Here is an 18,930-nt window from a genome sequence, read left to right as displayed (position 1 = left end):
ATAGGGATACTTATTGATCCAGCCAAAATGATGTTGCCGATTTAAAATAGGCTAGTAAGGACAGCATTAACATTTAATTTTAAAGGAAAGTTCTATGTAGCACATTGAATTCTCAACTAGGTTGGACGTTTAAATAGTCAGCGACTCAGCATTTATAAATTACAATTACCCTTGAGTAAGAAATATCTTCATTTATATATAACTTCTAAGGCATACTAGTCGAAATTTAATCAATTAAAATAATAAATTTTAATCAAACTAGAAATATTAAAAATTATATAATAATAATAATAATGATAAATTTTACATTTTGTTTGTTATGTTTCAATCCTGCCCAAACATGTAAAATATTTTTGAACATTTTTAGTTTGGTGAAAGAAACTTATTCTACATTTTGTTTGTAATTAAATACGTGAACTTCCTATGTTCTAAGTTTCTCCCAAACTTCCATTTTGAATTTAAATACACGAATTTTTAGTTTTTCTGATTTTTCAACAAAATATAAATTTTCTTTAAATTGAAGCTGATATGTTCGCCGGAAGTACCAACGTGGCAAAAAGCGACGAATATTAAAATGACATCGTTTGAATAAAAAGGGTAATTTATCTGAAAATACACGAACATCCGAGGTTTTCTTGAATTTACCACTAACTTTGAGTTTTTCTAGAATTTCCCTAAAACATTAAAGCTTTTTCAATTTTTCCCCTAATGTTGGATTTTAAAATTTTAATATTAGTATCAATTTATATTTATTAAAATTTATAAAGAGCGTAATATTTTAAATAATACTCCCTCTGTTCCACTATAAGCCAGTCATTTTCCTTTTTGGGATGTCCCACCATAAGTGAGTCATTTCACTCCTCTACTTTACACTTTAACTCTTTAAGTAACAACTAACAATTCTTTAAATCTCGTCCCTAGAAAAAATGGTTCGCTTATGATAGGATGGAGGGAATACTGATTTATAAATTTTTAAAAAATGTCTTTTAAAATTTAGTACTGTATTAAATTTTTCAAGATATTAGACATAGTTCGATTACTTCGATATATTAAAAAAGATTTATTGTCTAAAACAATTAAAAATTACTATAGTACAATTTAGAACAGCGTAAAGTTAGAGCTATTCACAAAATAATTATATTTTGGTTGAAATTATTTATTAGAAAAAAAAAATAGAAAATCTCATAGTACATGTATTTAAATTAAATTAGAAAGGAATATTTATGAAAAAAATAAAAAAATGTCAAAAGTCCATGTATTTGGAGGCTAATAACATGTCATAGATTTCACACCTTTTGCCATATAGATGGTATTATGTAAAACAATCAGAAAAATTTAAAGTTCATGTATTTATATTAATAAATAAAAACTTATGAAAATAACTAAAAAATGTTAAACGATTATGTATGTTTTACTATAATGATTACGAGCCTAAATTTGCTTGTGTTAACATTATGATTGAAATAGAGTGAAATAAAATTAAACAACATAATAGGTGAAAGTGATCATATTAAGAAAAATTTACTTTTAGCCAAATCATAATATAATTCAGTACAAACAAATTTTAACTAATAGTACTAGCTTTTGAATCTGTAAATGGTTACCACTTACAGACTTACTTGAAGAAGACTTAACAAGTCGTCAATCGACATCGATAAATTATTTAAATAGAAGCTTCTATCTATACACGGTTTCTACGTCAGCAAGATTCATCTTATTTAATTTCCTAGAAAAATAAAGTTCTGCGATTAACTATAAAGAATAAAACAAATGGAGTAACTAACTCAACTTGCAACAAACGTCACACAAAAGCAGCAGTCATCTAAGATATGATGGCATGATGATAAAAAGCATTACTACATGAGTATATGGTTAATTATATAATAGTGTATCTCATATTTTTAGCAGCCAACAAATGAATCATGTGCCGAAATTAATCTACTTTTCCTTTCCGCAGGCGCAAACCACAATCTTTATTATTATTATTATTATTAATATCGAACCAATCTCCATTACTCGTCACACTATTTCGAGATAATATTGAAAAATAATGCATCCAATTAAAGAGCCAAAATATCTATCCAAGACAGCTCAAATTAAAGATTCGCTTTTAGTATTTTCGTCCTTTTTATATGGGAGTATTTATATTTTTTTTAGCGTAACGTGCTAACTTTAGTAGAAGTAGTAGTACTATATATTTTTGAAGTGGTGCGATAATAATGGTAAAGTCGCGTTACAGTCGGTCGTTTCTGGTCATATATTAAGTCATCTCCACTATTAGAAGAAAAAGAAAATGAAGCATGAGGAGATGGAAAGTGCGCTTTTGTTGTGCAGACATATATATTAATCAAATGGACGTTTTATGTGAGATCTATCAATGGATTATGTGTGTAAAAAAGGAAGTAGATATACATGAATCAACGCCTCTTTTTTGCTTTCGGACTAACTTGGGATTTGATGATGACATATATATATCTTTATGCATAATTCTAAAAATTTATGGGATAATAGATAATTATAAACAAAACAAATATTCTTCACTTGGTGATAAGATATATATTAATATGAATGATTAATTAAGATTAAAGGGAAAACCTCGTCACGGAATTGAAGCAAGGCCACTAAGTTAAGTGATTTTCCAAGACATAATCACTGAATTTACCAACCCAACCCAACCCAACCCAACCCAACCCAATATCAGATAAGAAGAAATCTTAAAACGAGTATATCTAATAATCTATATGTGTATGAATAAAAACGGGCGAATAAAACCATGATATATGCACTAACATGAGATAGTAATGATGACTAAGCTCCGAACTCACTATATTTATTGGACTATAATGTGTGAGGATATGATGATGATAATGAATTAATGATGATTGATGACTAAGAAGAGCACAAAACAACATAGGCTATCAATCAAACTCCAAAGAGTATCTCGTTCCCCAACAACACATTAATACAGAAAATGTCTTGTATTTGGGTCCAATTCAAAATATAATTCTCAATTGCATGTGACACAATTTTGAGAATTATTTTTTGAATTGGACAAAAATGATTTAGATACGAATGTTGCCTGAAGATTTTGCAAGTTCAGAGTTCAAACCAAACTATTAGAATGTTAGATTAGAAAACAAAAGAAAAGGGATAAAAGTATAATAGGGATTGAGTTATCCTCATGTTAGATAACTACTGTTCCACCAACTAAATTTAACAGAAGCATCAGTTTGAGATCAGCATTTAATTAGTGATGATAAGAAGATAATATAATATAATGGATTTGATTATCCTTTACTATTTAAGGTGGAGAAGGATTTGAATAGTCCCACTTCAATATAATGTTTTTTAGTACAAGAAATTAGTGATCATAGACAAGGACCCACTTGAAGAGAAAGCAGCGTCACAAAAAAAAAAAAAAAAAAAAGATTAATTGCAACAATATTTCCTTTGAGAAACATCCTATTTTCTTATGCATTCAAAGATTCTATTGGAAATATCATTGAAATTATTAAATTAATCACGATAAAGATAGGGTAGGCATATAGAATATATTTTCATGTTTATCTCTTCTTATAGTAGCATCTACTTTGTGATCTCAATGTGATATAATGATTTACATTGTTACATACGGCCGATTTAATTAACAAATCAAATCATCAAAATATAACTCAATTCGAGATATTTATTTTGTGAATTAACTTGATTTTAGTGAAACAGGGTGCAGCAGGAATATATTTATTTATTTGTGGTGTTTTGAGTAAACAGAGAAAAGACAAAACATAAAGATTCATATTTCTAAGAATGACGTGTAATCTGATTAATACGTATACCCCTATGTACATCGAGAGAAAAATTGTGTGCCATATTTAATGACACGTCATTCAATGTGTAATAGGTGGTTAATAAAATGTGTTGTCTTTCTGGTGTAAGATAGTTGAATGAGAGTGACATAATTTGGAGGATTTTTATTTAAATATTGTAGCATTGTCTATTAGTGACAGTTGATTTGCTACAAATCCACTATCGACGTGGCAATTGCTTCATCCTAACATGGAAGAAAAACACGTTTACAAATTGTCTTCATTGTATCATACAAATGTACAAATAATGTAATAAGTAGAAGATCAACATATATAAACTTTAAATCTTACCATAAAATTTATTTATGCAGCTTCCATTCAAATTTGCCTAATAATCTTTTTAGATAACAAAAACGAACTAATGTTGACGATGATATGCAATTAATTTTTAAGACTGTTTTTTTCTCCACTTAAAAATAAACATTCAAATCATTACATAGAAAATCATTAATGAACTTCTTTATTGAAAAAACAGTTCTTTGGCCACATAATATATAGACTCAACCCGACGAAGTGTGTCACCAAATATCTCGATTCCCGTACATTTTTATTTCAGGAATGTAGCCTTTTGGAGGGATACTTCTTTTACATCTTGGTGGCAATACATACTCCATGTCTGTAACTTCTCCATGTTTCTAGATCTTTCTCCTATTTAGTATTTTCCTCATGTTCTCAGATCTCATGAGTATGACATTGTTCGGAGATTCAAAATCGGGGGCACCATTAATTTTAGAATTTCTTACCTCGTGTATCAGAAGTGGAGAAAATAATTGTGAACATGGTCATTATTGGACTATGCTTTTACTCTCTCCCTGACTTCTAAATTGTTTGTGATGAAAATATCCAATTTAAATTTATTGATTGTTGAAATAATTGAATTTGGTTCGTCCCAATTACAGTGGAGCATCTTTTTCAAATATAATTTTATATAGTTTTATTTTTTTTTTATGTTAAATAGAGAGAAAACAAAATAGAAGAGAACATATAAAATAGAGAGAGTAGTATTGTAGTAGTAGTTGCTAATTTTTAGAAATGTGTTATATTGAGTGGGACATGCACATGAAGAAAAACATGTCCTGGATATAGAAAGTAAGGTTTTCACTTTCAGGCTACGTAGTTAATTTGGGCAACCGAGTTCATGGTCACTCTCTGATTGATTTATCTTGTGTGTTTTTATTGACATGCTAGAGTATTAAATAAATTGAATTATTGAATTGGGAAATTTTTGGATTATATTGCTCGGTTGAGTCACAATTGAATCCAATATTTATAGGACTACATCCAACTCATACATACATGGAAAGAATAATCTTTCCTCACTATTACAATGATTATTTGGTGTAATTTGATTAGGTAAATTCGGAAGAGATGCAACCAAAATCATAGTCTCAGTTCTGACACGTATATAATTGGTATAGGGAGCCATGCTGATATAATGAAAATATGTAGAGAATCACAAAACTAATAAGGGGGGATGCACTTACACTCATACACTCATGTGAATCCCTACTACTACTTGTTATCCCACATTCTGCTCCTGTACCCTATAGTTAATAGTTATCCCACATGAATCTTCCTACTTCCTCACCATCTCTAGGGTTGACCCACCTCACCCACATCTCCATACCTCTTTTTATTAATTTTTTCCAATCCAACTACTTTACAACATTATTTTATTTCTACACACGGCTGCTCTCCCTCTATATATATATATATTCCACATACTCACATTCACCATCAATTCAACACCTCACTTCATCCATATCTCTCTCTCTCTCTCAAACATCCTATCTTTCTCTCCAAGAAAATACCCAAAACAGAAAAACATGGACGGAAGCTCCGTCGACGAGAGCAGCACCACCGACTCCCTATCAATGACGCCGCCCCGGCCCCGGCCCCTGCCCCCGGTCAAGTCCCTTGACCGGGTCGGCAGCGGCGCCAGCGTGGTCCTGGACGCGGAGCACGGCGTCGAGGCGGAGTCGAGGAAGCTCCCATCCTCCCGCTTCAAGGGCGTGGTCCCGCAGCCCAACGGGCGGTGGGGCGCGCAAATCTACGAGAAGCACCAGCGCGTGTGGCTCGGCACCTTCAACGAGGAGGACGAGGCCGCCCGCGCCTACGACACCGCCGCCCAGCGCTTCCGCGGCCGCGACGCCGTCACCAACTTCAAGCCGCTCTCCGACGACGCCGAGGCCGCCTTCCTCAGCTCCCACTCCAAGGCCGAGGTCGTCGACATGCTCCGAAAGCACACCTACGGCGACGAGCTCGACCAGAGCCGCCGCTGCTTCGGCGCCGCCGGAGGGAACAGATCGCCGACGAATCAAAGCGGTTTCTCCTCGGCCAAGGCGCGGGAGCCGCTGTTCGAGAAGGCGGTGACGCCGAGCGACGTCGGCAAATTGAACCGGCTCGTGATACCGAAGCAGCACGCGGAGAGGCATTTCCCTCTGCAGAGTGGGAATAGCAGCAAAGGAGTGTTGCTCAATTTCGAAGATGTGAACGGGAAAGTGTGGAGATTTCGGTATTCGTATTGGAATAGTAGCCAGAGCTATGTGCTAACCAAGGGGTGGAGCCGGTTCGTGAAGGAGAAGGATCTGCGGGCCGGGGATGTTGTGAGTTTCCAGCGCTCGACCGGCCCGGATAAGCAGCTGTACATTGATTGGAAAGTGATGAGCGGAAGGGAGGCTGAGCCGGCCGGTTCGAACCGGGTTCAGATGGTGAGGTTGTTTGGGGTGAATATATTTGAGTGCGGAAGTGGGAAGAGGGCGAGGGAGATGGACGATATGGAGATTATGAGCGCCAAGAAACAAAGGATTATTGATGTTTTGTAGTAGCAATTAGTTTTGTTTTTGTTGTTGTTGGTTTTTTTCATCAACTGTGAATGTAGTTGGGGAAAGGGAGGAGAAGGTGGAGTGAGATGGCGATGTTGCAACTTGCTAAAGCTTGAATTGTACAGTAAAATACACAAAAAGAAAGGCTTGCTCAACCTTTTAGGTTTTGATAAATATGGGAATACAAACTTCTCTCCATTTTATTATCTTTCTTCTTCTTTTTCACGTGTGATTTGGTACTACTAACCTATCTTCATCACTAATTCGAAAATTCAACAGATAAAGTAAAAAACTAAATAAAATTAAAGTGCAGAAGAAAAACCCTTTGATGAAATATCTCAATTTTCTTTGTTGTTTGTGCTATGGTTTACTTGTACTTTTTCCCTTTTCAACTTTTAGTTCACAAATTTCTCTAATCACTGCGCTATATTGATATAATACATTACATAAAGTGGATTAATATACGATGGCATGCAATCGACAAACTATACAATAGTTGAAATGTTGAAGTGCTTTCCTTCTCTACATCTTAATTTAGGACATATGAAAGGAATTATGTATTCCTACAAAAACAATGAGATTCACTGCCAACTAGTAATAAAGAAATCATTAATCGTAGTGTGTAAAGCTAACTTTATTATAAAAAATAAATCACCGCCTGCAAAATATTATACCACTTGTGTGTCTCACATGATTTCTGCTAAATATTTTCCATGATCCGTGTAAGATTTTATCGGATACCAAAATTATACGGTGCATGAATTAATCTGATTTTTAAGATTCAGTGATTCATATCCACGGCAGAATCATATCATGCATGAAAATCCGATCTCGAAAGAGCAAAATATCCCTCTCTCTTTGCATTAATTATACAGTAGTAATAAATTATTTCCATCGACAAACATTATTGTTTAAACTAACGAGTTTGCCGTGGGTCTAATTTTGAATCTTTGATCATCGAGGTCTACTAAAAATATTTAAATACTATTAGTTGGTAAATAAGCGAATCCCTATGTATGTGTGATTGTGTGTGTTTAATAAATGGGATTTCAAGTTTAAATAACTTAGCATGGCCGGGATTACATGTTTATTAAATGCGTTTGACTGTATTCTAATCTTAGCCAAAGATATTTGTGTAGTTATGTCAACTTGATTATTTATGTGGACATATATAATTGTATTATACCCATGCAATTACGATGGAGTACTTATAGTCAAACAAACAATAATAGAACTAATTAAAGTAGTATAGATTTTTCTTTATATATCGATTATATATTAATTTAGCAACTAAAACAATACAATGGCCTAACTATGGCATTAATTTGTGTAACAAAAAATTGGATTTTTGTGAGAAGTATGTATGGTGGTAGGCATCTCTCAAGTCAAAATTAAACTATCCTAACAACAAATTATTAATATCAAACTGTCTTCATCCGGAACAATTAGCGTATTTCAGCCATATGTTTGAAAAAGAAAAGTAGATTGACAATTTCATAAACCATTTAAAGCTATATTTTTAAATAATGGATATGCACTTTTTACATAGTATTTTACATTAAATTCAGATAAATTTAAAGATTTGATAATAATTATAAATATTTTTAGCAAGGGCTCGAGCCCATGTGCCTGGTGGTGGCTCTGAACTTTCGAATAATTGGTTGGGGAGAAAATGTTTTACAATCTAAATTGCGTGTTATCATCTCCTAATTAACATATGGTGTTAGGCAAACTTTAAAAAAAAGTGATATTGGGAAGCTTAATTAATGTATAACGGCGTGATTCCGAAGCACATTAAGTAATTAAGATTATATAATTATTTGTCTACGCTCTTGCATTTTCTTGGCAACTTCCCTCTGCAGACAAAATCTATTGCTTTACTCACGTTCATGCTACACTTGATTACATATATATTCTCTCTTCTCTCACCTTCATGCTACATTGGAACGAATATAGTTATTTGGACCTAGTCAATCAAGTTTATATGGCATTTGAGATCGTGATGATGATTTGTCTAATTATATATTCTGACTTTCTTTTCTTTTTCAAATTATATTGATTTTTCTCTGAGCATCTTGCAGCATACTTTTCCATCAATCAATATTGTTTTTTAGTGTCATTTTATATTCTTGTTAGCAACATATATGTTCAATATAAAAGTATGTATATAGTAGTTTCATACTACATTCTTAACGTAGATAGATATTTACAATAGCAAATGGTATATACAAACAATGTGTGTGTGGGTATATAATTAGTGGATTTTAGGGGTAGAACGAAAACCATGACTTTGTCTTCAATAGAGACGCGCATAATATATGTGCCATATAGTCTTTTGCACTACCTAGGATAACAACAACATCAATTAATAATATAATTTACTATTAATTTCTTGCAACTTGCACTACCTTTTAATGTTCACATTAATAATTATACACAGCCCCCACAATTATCAGGACGTTTCATATGTTAGGTGATCCAATAGGGCTAAAGTGGGTTGCCTTTTGTTGTTTACACACCTCATTTCTAACAAATAATTAAACTCCAACTGATTTTCTTGTCCTTTTTGTCATACAATCTTAAACACATACAGTAATTTGATGTAGCAATTTCAGAGCATTTGCATTATTTTGCTTCAGTAATTCAGTATTCTTGACTTTCCAGCATTAAATCGTAGTTGTTCTATTTCACCAAAAAAAATTTAAAATGCCGAATTTATAAATGTTAATTACTCCTAATTACATTTAGGCGTTGGGCTCAAAGTTTGGTAGATTCAATCTATCCCAAATAGGATTGTTAAGCCCAAACATAAGCCCAACTACAATCAAATGTAAGGCTTTGGGCCCATTATTCATTTACATATAAAAATAATTAAATAAAAATCTTCTTTTTGGATGACCTCAGTTAACAAGAAATTCTTTCACCTTTAAACGATAATTCAAACTCAAGAACAAAATTCATCTCCCTCCGCAAGAATGATAGCGGGAGATATTTCTCTGTCATCTTCCACGTTCAGCTTCCATGGCGATGCAAGACTGTCAGCGTCGTCCACTCATCTCATGGGGGCCCCACTCGCTTCTCAAAGCGCTTTGCCTTCGCAGAGTATGTAATTTCTATGCCCACCGGGTGTTTGTGCTTTTTCCTCTGTGTGCTTATCTATCTAAATTGTGCCCTATTTGCTTAGTTTTCAGCTGTTTGGTTTTATTGAGGTTGATGATAACATGGGCAATTGGGAATTCCGTTGAAATTGTTGGAAAAGTTGTATTGGGTTGAGACTTTCAAGCTTGAAATTTTTTACCAGCTGTGTTCGAGGTGTTTGGTTCCTATTGTGATTTTAGCTGGATTTTAATTTCCTGCGTTTATGAAATGACATAAAGGTGCAAAGTTGATGAGACGGCTTGTTGTTTACTCGAAGAGAATATCAGGCTTGGAGGAGGCCATCAGGATAAGAAGGTAACCGGTGCCACTTTTTGGGTCTTATTGTAGTGGCTTGTTGCTTCTACTCGTTATTTGTACATTCGAATCATGTTGCATTTTCTTCCATGAGAACTCAGTGTTTACACCGGTTGTTAAATAACTGAAATTCGCAATAGTGCAGTACCACAGTGCTGCAGTTGAATCTGCTTTCTTATCTTGACCCCATTTTCTGGAAAGTTCCCTTAGAGCGTGACTGGTTTTAAAAGATTTATTTCGGCATTAAGCTATCTTGCAAGAACTTGAGCTGTAGTTGCCATATATAGTTAAACAATTTTATTCCGGTTGATACTGACTCTACTTTCATTGCTCAATATAGGAATATGCTTGTTCTTGACAGTTAGCATTTGGATTCATGTTTGGTTGGAAGCATATTCTGAGATTAGCTAACGTAAATTGATTTTGTGAAGGCTGAATTTTGCAAATATGGACTTTAGAATCTCTTGGATAGCAAAAATAATCTTAATCTGAGGTTATTTTCTGCGTTTCAATTTTTCAACATTTTGTTTCCGCTTAGATCTTTTCAGATCAGCTAACTTTTGTTAACCAAAATCCGTAACCACCAAGTTGCATTATATTGTCTATCTCTTTTATTGTATTTCAAAATCAAAATTTTATAGGGTAATTTTTTCCCAAGTTGTTTGTTGATTTATATTTACCAATATATCAAGAAGACTCTGACATGTTTTCATTGACACAGAGAGCGTGAGCTTCGAACTTCAACTACATCCAAAAGACGGCCTCCTTTGAGACGTGGAAGGGTATCACCTGGCCTTCCTGTCCCTGATCATATCCCGAGGCCTCCTTATGTAGGTACAAAATTGTTACCGGATATTGCAGAGGAGCATCAAATTCATGATGCCGAAGGCCTTGCTCGCTTGAGGGCTGCATGTGAACTTGCTGCTCGGGTGGTAGACTATGGGGGGACCCTAGTCAGGGTGAGAGTTTTGTGATAGCCAATATTTTCAAACATATGATTGCTTATAGCTGGAAAGTTTTTAGTGTAACTGATATTAGCTTTATCACCAGTATTTTTTCGCTGCCTTGGTTTATGCTTCCTAGCATCTTAGGTTTGCTTTTGAGTTACATAAAGTTATTTACCTGAGTGGTATATGTTTTTTACCTCTCTTTTGATCTCATTAGATAATTCCAAATGTTTTCGTAATTATCTCCTGCCAGGTACTTATGAGCTTAATCCAATTCTCTGTACAATGTATTATGTATCAATTGGGCACGACTCTTCTTAATCTTGTTTCAAGAGTCCTGCTGTCTTCCGATGAATAGTTCTTTCGCTTTTTAGGTTAACGTTTTGACTTTCACGGGCAGTCATTCTGTGCTAATTTCTTCCACCCTAAAGTTATGTGGATTAGGTCAGGTTCATCATGGTGCTATTCTAATCTGTAAATGGTTTGTGCTTCTTCTTGTCATTATAGATTACCAGTTATAGTTGTCTTTGTTTTATTAAGATACTAAAGTTTTGCTTAATAAAGTACAGAACTGCTTTTTCTATAAATAATTACTATTACAACATGAATAACATAGTTGTACTTTAATCAGAAGTTATAATGGTTTGAGTTAACATGGCTCTACATCATCTCAGCCCTCTGTAACGACAAATGAGATTGACAAAGCTGTCCATCAAATGATCATTGATGCTGGTGCTTACCCTTCTCCATTAGGGTATGGGGGTTTTCCTAAGAGTGTATGCACATCAGTTAATGAGTGTATGTGCCATGGAATACCAGATTCACGCCAGTTACAGGTACATGTTCCGTGCATTGTGTGGTTAGTGGCCAATACCTGCTTAAAGTCATTTCTGGCATTTGAAACTATTCATTTTGTATGCAGGATGGTGATATAATAAACATAGATGTGACAGTCTACTTAAATGTAAGATTGTGATCACTACTTTTGGTGTTCAACTTTCCATATGCATAAATATATTTCTTCCACACAATATGCAGTGGTCTTGGCTCTCTCTTTGTCATACCAGGTACCTTCAATTGTTCTTTCAGGGTTATCATGGAGATACATCCAAGACATTTGTATGCGGAAATGTAAGTCCTGCAATGAAACGTCTCATAAAGGTACCTTTTCCTCTTACTTGCTGTAGTTAGCCTATGCTGTCTATCTAACTGTCTTATTGTGGCTCTTTACTACTTACTAGTAATCCTTTTTTTAAAATAATATGTTGTTATGTACTTTAACATTCTCATTCAATGGTAGGTCACAGAAGAATGCATGTACAAGGGCATTGATGCTTGCCAGGATGGTGCTCTATTCAGAAAAATAGGGAAGAAAATCAGGTACAGATGTTATTTAACTGAATCAGGCAAATTGTATAGAAAAATAACTTTCTTTGGTTCATATGAAACTTCTCTTATTTATTTCTCAGTGATCATGCTGAAAGATTTGGCTTCAACGTGGTGGACCGATTTGTTGGACATGGAATTGGGACTGTTTTCCATTCTGAACCTCTGATATATCACCACCGTGAGTAGTCCCCACCCCCCCCCCCCACCCCTGTACACATACTTCCTCTTCTTTTCTTCATTTGCTTTTTCTAGTTGGCAGCAATGTTTGGTGATCTCAATCCAATTTCTTCTTTGATAGGTAATGACAAGGGTGGGAGAATGGTTGAAGGGCAAACATTTACCATTGGTGAGTTTTGTAAATTCGAAAAGTAGTTGCAGCTTCAATTCCTGAAATTGAAGTGATTTCAAATTCGAAAGACGTAATCTTCACTCTCTCTTCTCATGAAATGCCCTTTTGGAGAAATTGTATATTTCGAGCATGTTAAGAAGATGTTACGATTCTTGCAGAACCCATTCTTACATTTGGAACGACGGATTGCATAACTTGGGAAGACAACTGGACTACTCTAACTGCTGATGGCAGCCCCGCAGCTCAGTTTGAGCACACAATTCTTATCACAAGAACTGGTGCTGAGATTTTGACAAAATACGAAGAGGTTGACTGAGTAAAATACTTATGTGCGTGTGTGGGAAGCATGTTATAAAACAATGCATGGCCTTATCTTAGGTATTTTTGTTTCTTGTAGGTGAAAGAAAGTGCAGAGGAAAAACTGTGACTGAGATTGCTGCAATCAACTTGATACCCCCGAGCAGCAAGATAAGAGCTACTCCGTCAATGTGAGATGAAAATAGTGAAGGTTACAGAGCGTTTATTATCTACAAAAGGGATGTCTCTCCTCTTCAACAACTAGTTTCAATTGTCGTGCAGTGAAAATGACGATTTAGTTTTAACCTACAAATTAAATGCATTGATTTGGTGAACTGCAGAAGTGTACAAAACAAAAACATTAGTTGCATCGACTTTATAGTCAAGTACTCCTATGTAAAATTGATACAGATCGTTTGTATTCTCTACTCCCTCCGTCCCACATAACTTTACCCAGTATTCCATTTTGGGTCATCCCACATAATTTTACACACTTCACTTTTACCATTTTTGGTAGTGGATCTCATATTTCATTAACTCATTCCTACTCATGTTTTATTATAAAACTAATATTTTAAAAGTAGGATCCACATCCCACCAACTTTTTCAACTCACTTTTCATTAAATTTTTTAAAATCTGTGTCGAGTCAAAGTGGATAAAATTACGTGGGATGGAGGGAGTATTACCCGCAGTAGTAGTAGTAAAAAATTGTGTTAATGTATGGGTAGGTCTAGCCTCCACCTAACTCCATATATCATTTTCAGCTGGTAGTAGAAATAGTACTTTATTCACAAGTCGTCCTTCTCAAGGCCATCGTGTGATGTGACTTAGAATTTTTATTTTACCTATCCAACCACGTGTATAGAAACAAACACACATGGTCGCCGCCTTGGGAATATAACTTACTCTCATCTCGAATATTAAAAAACACACCGTCTATTTAATTATACTAACGACCGCGATCATGGTAACAACCAGGGATGTCAATTCAATCCGAAATTTGTGGATCGGTCCGAATAACTCGGTAAAATGAGCGGGTTAGGATTATAATTTTATTACCTGAATACAAAACGGGCTAAATGGGTTAGCCCGAATGGGTTGGCGGGTTAAACGGGTTGGCCCGAAAGGGTTGTGGGCTGGTCCGATGGGTTGCAACTTTTAATTAAAAATTATTAAGTTTTAGGGGTTTTCTTTATATTTTTGAATCGTCAATCTTTCTACATAATCATTAGTCTCATTCAATCTTCATTTTATACTTTTCCACTGGATCCCACAATATCATTGTCAGCTTTCAAGTTCCACCTCAACTCATTATTCCACCGTCCCATCATCTGCCATTAGTGTCTTACCACCACCAAAATCAATCAAGACAAAATTAAGAAATAAGTCATCAAAATTTTAATATATTTATCATTTTAATAATGATTCATGTAAGATATGATTTTTAATTTTCATAAATAATTAGTTACAAACAATGCCAAAATAATGGCAACACAAGCTTTAATTTATGTTGTAGTTGATCAAAATGAAATGCTTCTTTCCAAGTATTATTATAGAATACTATGAAAATATGAAGATTTTATATGATTCTAACTAAAAAGAAAAAAAGTATCTAAAATTTAAAATCATATTATAGAAGAAAATTTAGATACAAGAAATTATTTTCGAAAGCTTTTAGGCCCGAATAGCCCGATGGGTTAGCCCAAAATCCGGCAGTTTAGGGTTAGGGTTGAAAATTTATAACCCGAAAAATCCATAACCCGAATAGCCCGCACCCAAATAGCTCGGCAATCCGAGTGGGTTGGTCCGAACCCGAACGGGTTAACCCAATTGATATCCCTAGTAACAACTAACCAAAAATGTACTCCTACTACGGAGTAACATAATTTATAATTTTTTGAAATTAAAGGAATAATAGGTTGGTTGCTAAGATTATCTCATTAAATATATATGGTGGTTGGTTGATGAGATGAAATTTTTTTTAATTAAATTCTAAATGGATAATCATGTAAATAATTAGTTATTTTTTTTAATTAAAATAATCTCGTAACTTTGTCTAAAAAATTGAAAATCACCTAAAAAGCATGTCAAGTCAAGATTATTTTATGTATTTTCACACATAATATCAAGTGTTGTGGTGCTGCATTTGCAGATGGTGGCCGATCGTCGCGTTCCCGGCACCACTGCAAAAAAATCATTCAATGGCCAAATATTGGGCTTGTCCCGCGGCTAAAACATGTTTTAATTCTTTTCAAAAATAAATTATCGATTATACTTATAAAAGCAGGAGTATTCTTTTATACAAAACTCGATCTACTTTATACAATCACTTTTTATTAAAAATTTAATAGGAGTATTTCAAAATAAATCACAAGAAATGTTAAATTGAGTAATATTATAACGACTTGGTGATTTCTTACAAATCCGCATATTTTACTAGTAGTAATATTTTATCTTGTACTCCCTTTTTTTTCATATTTCTCATTTAAGATGAGTCATTTCTTAAAATAAAACATTTTTATCTCTACTTTATTCATTTTCTCTTACTTTACTCTATCCACTCAACTAAGGGTGAGAATACGGATATTGGGTATTGGGTTTACCCATACTCGACCCGATATACGCCGGTATTGAATACCCAATATCCAATTTTATGGGATAGGGTATGGAATTGGGTATCGAAATTTAAGATAAATCGGGTATTGGGTAACCCGAATATCCAATTTATTATTTAAAGCATTTTTTAAATTAGGTTTAACCATTTTGGACTTCAAGAGTTAGGCTAATTTATTTACTAATAACGACATACTAAATTAACTTTCTCTAAACTTATATAAATAAGTCAGTCTCTATTACTCTAGGTCACGGCTTCTCCAAACTCTCAAGTTTTACGTATTGCATAACCAACTCATGTGATTTTTATATTTTAGTTAATTATTTTGACTTTTGAATTATATTATTGATTGCTTCTACAGTTTAATTAAATGCATAACTTTTATTATTTTACTTACATATTGCATAACCAATCCCCATAAATATAATCATATACTTTAAAATAAAAGTGACCCATTTTTATAGTTTTATACTACAAAATAAATACAACGTTAACGATATTAGTCAATTTAAATATTTCTATATTTATATTAATATATAAAATTTGAATTTTATTTATTAGTTATTAACACATGTAAAGAGTCGGGTATTTGGGTACCCGATATGTCGGGTATTTGGGTACCCGATATGTCGGGTATGGATACCCGCGGCGGGTATTGAAGTATCCGAAAATATATCGGGTCGGATTTTGGATAGACATTTAGATGATTTATGGGTTTGGATACCCGGTTTTTTCGGGTCAGGTATCCATGGATACCCGTATACCCACCCCTACACTCAACACATAAACTAAAGTTGTATAAAATCCCGTGCCATCTAAGGAAGAGGTCATCTTCCTTGGGACTGAGGAAGTACATAATTGTAACACACCAAATAATTCTCGTAGGCCATACCCATGCACGTGGCCGCGCACGTGCACCAATTAGGTTCATCTCAATTTCTAACTAATCTGATGTTTCTTCCCAAAAGTGCTCTATATATATAGACACACAGCCGTAACAGAATCTTGGACTGCAGTTTCAACTCCTATAAGCACATCTTCATTTCTAATCAATGGCTTTCACCAACTCCACTAAAGCAGTCAATCTCAAAGCCGAAGCACCTTCTGCTATCTCGTCCACCGGAAATCGGATCGCCGCTCTTCGTTTCTCCAGCTCCGTTTCAACCAAAATTTTCAATCCAAATCAGAGATGTATTTCCGGCACCAGATCTTCCAAGCCTCTCACTCCTCAAGCATTCTGGCCCTTCTCTAGCAAACCCAAGCCAGAGCCTTCACCGCCACGTAATAATAACCTGTTTAATTTCGAATTGGAAACAGATCTGATCGATTCAGATCTGCCACAATTTATCAGAAAATTGATCAATTTGTGCGTTGATTTGATGTCTCAGCTAGGGTTCAGGAGCTGTACGTGTACGAGATGAACGAGCGCGATCGCGGCAGCCCGGCGTACCTGCGGCTGAGCCAGAAGGAGCAGAACACTCTCGGCGATCTCGTCCCCTTCTCCAACAAGCTCTACTCCGGCGACCTGCAGAAGAGATTGGGGATCACGGCCGGCCTCTGCGTGCTCATCCAGCACTTCCCCGACCAGAATGCCGACCGCTACGAGGCCATCTACAGCTTCTACTTGGGCGACTACGGCCACATTTCGGTGCAGGGCGCGTACCTCACACGCTCCGACACTTACCTGGCCGTCACGGGCGGCTCCGGCGTGTTTGAGGGCGTTTCCGGCACGGTCAAGCTGCAGCAGATAGTGTTCCCGTTTAAGCTCTTCTACACGTTTTATTTGAAGGGGATCAAGGATTTGCCGGCGGAGCTGGTGGTGACCCCGGTGGCGCCGACGCCCTCGGTCGAGCCGTCGCCAGCTGCCAAGGCCGCTGAGCCTCAGGCCTCAATCGCTAACTTCACAAATTGATGTTTTTGGGGATTAGTTTGTGGTGTTGGTGTTTTGATCGAGCTGAGGTTTTTGTTGTAGTATGATTGTTGGAATTTGTTATGCATTAATGAAGATTCATATTTACATGATTTTGCTTTAGAAAGAGTAGTTTTTATCATTGTATGATCCTGCTTCAGAGTGGCATGATGTTCAAATGAATAAATAAGAAGGGAAATGAGATTTCCTAGTTTACCTTGGATAAAATGAGACTAGCTAGGCTAAAAACGCCCCACCTTTTAAATCGTAGTAGTACTAAAATTTAAATAACATCTGCTCCCTTTGTCCGCGAATATGAGTCTCATTTTTCTATTTTGGTCCGTCCGCAAATAGGAGTTCCGATTCATAATTACCATAAATAGTAAAGACGCCCCATATTCCACTAACTCATTCAACTCACATATCATTTAAAACTAATATATATAAGCGGACCCCTATTTCACTAATTTTCTTTTACCCATTTTTCTTAATATTTCTTAAAATCCGTGCCGGAAACAAATGAGACTCTTATTCGCTTCGCGGACGGATGAAGTATATTTGAACTATGAACAAAAATATCCTAAATTGAACTTTTTTCGAACGCTGAAAATAGACGTGTATTCCTAAGTCCTAACTCCTAATTGGCAAAGAAAAGGCAAGTGGCGTTCAATCATTTCAATGCATTGCCATAAGTAAAAGGAATCCGATTAATGCAATGGGCATGTTATTCAAACTAAATAATACGAGGTAGGGCATTAAACTACTTTTTCTTGAAACAATTAAACAGCTCAAAGAATTCTTCAAAGATTGAGTATCAAATATTGTAGAAGTAGTTTATTTATGGAGTAATTTTTCTTATAAGAAAAGTATTGGTATCTGGGACTCTGGGATATTGTCGTATATTTCTCCAGTAGACTTAACATGATAATTTTCACATCACATGCCAAGAAGAAATTCAAAAGTAAATTTATAATGGACCGTTACTAGAAGGTTTGGTAATAAGTAATCCATTTGATATCAATAAGAGAGATAGAAGTATTTTTGTGGATGTCAATTTGGAAAATGGTCACGATTGATATTCACCCGAAAAAAAATAATTGTATTTGTAATGTTGATGGTGTATTGCTATATTGACTCGTAAGACGGTTTAAATCGAAGCTAATTAAACTCAAGATAATAACGATATACTTCCTTCGTCGGTCATTGGGAGTCTCATTTCTTGGAGGCATGGATTTTAAGGAAAATTAGTATAAAAATAATTAATGGAATATGAGTTCTACTTG

General features: G+C 35.0%; 3 protein-coding genes across 4 annotated transcripts; all 3 read left to right on the top strand.

The window, feature by feature from the left end:
• Positions 1–5,593: 5,593 nt before the first annotated feature.
• Positions 5,594–6,894, top strand: LOC125198036 (AP2/ERF and B3 domain-containing transcription repressor RAV2-like). The gene has a single exon (XM_048096497.2). The coding sequence runs from the start codon at positions 5,690–5,692 to the stop codon at positions 6,686–6,688; it is 999 nt and encodes a 332-aa protein (XP_047952454.1). The 5' UTR covers positions 5,594–5,689; the 3' UTR covers positions 6,689–6,894.
• A 2,695-nt stretch (positions 6,895–9,589) lies between these two features.
• On the top strand, positions 9,590–13,551 carry MAP1C (methionine aminopeptidase 1B). Of its 2 annotated transcripts, none has more exons than XM_089066990.1 (11): positions 9,590–9,790; positions 10,066–10,141; positions 10,863–11,100; positions 11,763–11,924; positions 12,011–12,052; positions 12,178–12,249; positions 12,389–12,468; positions 12,558–12,655; positions 12,776–12,823; positions 12,985–13,133; positions 13,224–13,551. In XM_089066990.1, exons 1-11 carry the CDS (start codon positions 9,664–9,666, stop codon positions 13,251–13,253), a joined length of 1,122 nt encoding a protein of 373 aa, XP_088923116.1. In that variant the 5' UTR covers positions 9,590–9,663; the 3' UTR covers positions 13,254–13,551. The 2 variants fall into 2 exon arrangements, with proteins under 2 accessions (XP_088923116.1, XP_088923115.1); XM_089066989.1 differs by having other exon boundaries at positions 12,127–12,249.
• A 3,182-nt stretch (positions 13,552–16,733) lies between these two features.
• Positions 16,734–17,760, top strand: LOC148931042 (allene oxide cyclase, chloroplastic-like). Its single transcript, XM_089067564.1, has 2 exons — positions 16,734–17,019; positions 17,127–17,760. Exons 1-2 carry the CDS (start codon positions 16,791–16,793, stop codon positions 17,648–17,650), a joined length of 753 nt encoding a protein of 250 aa, XP_088923690.1. The 5' UTR covers positions 16,734–16,790; the 3' UTR covers positions 17,651–17,760.
• Positions 17,761–18,930: the final 1,170 nt, after the last annotated feature.

The sequence above is a fragment of the Salvia hispanica genome, chromosome 3 (assembly GCF_029641045.1).
Source record: "Salvia hispanica isolate PSC_SH4W2 chromosome 3, Shi_PSC_v1, whole genome shotgun sequence".
In the NCBI taxonomy this organism is placed as follows: domain Eukaryota; kingdom Viridiplantae; phylum Streptophyta; class Magnoliopsida; order Lamiales; family Lamiaceae; genus Salvia; species Salvia hispanica.
This window is presented reverse-complemented; position numbering and strand designations above follow the sequence as displayed.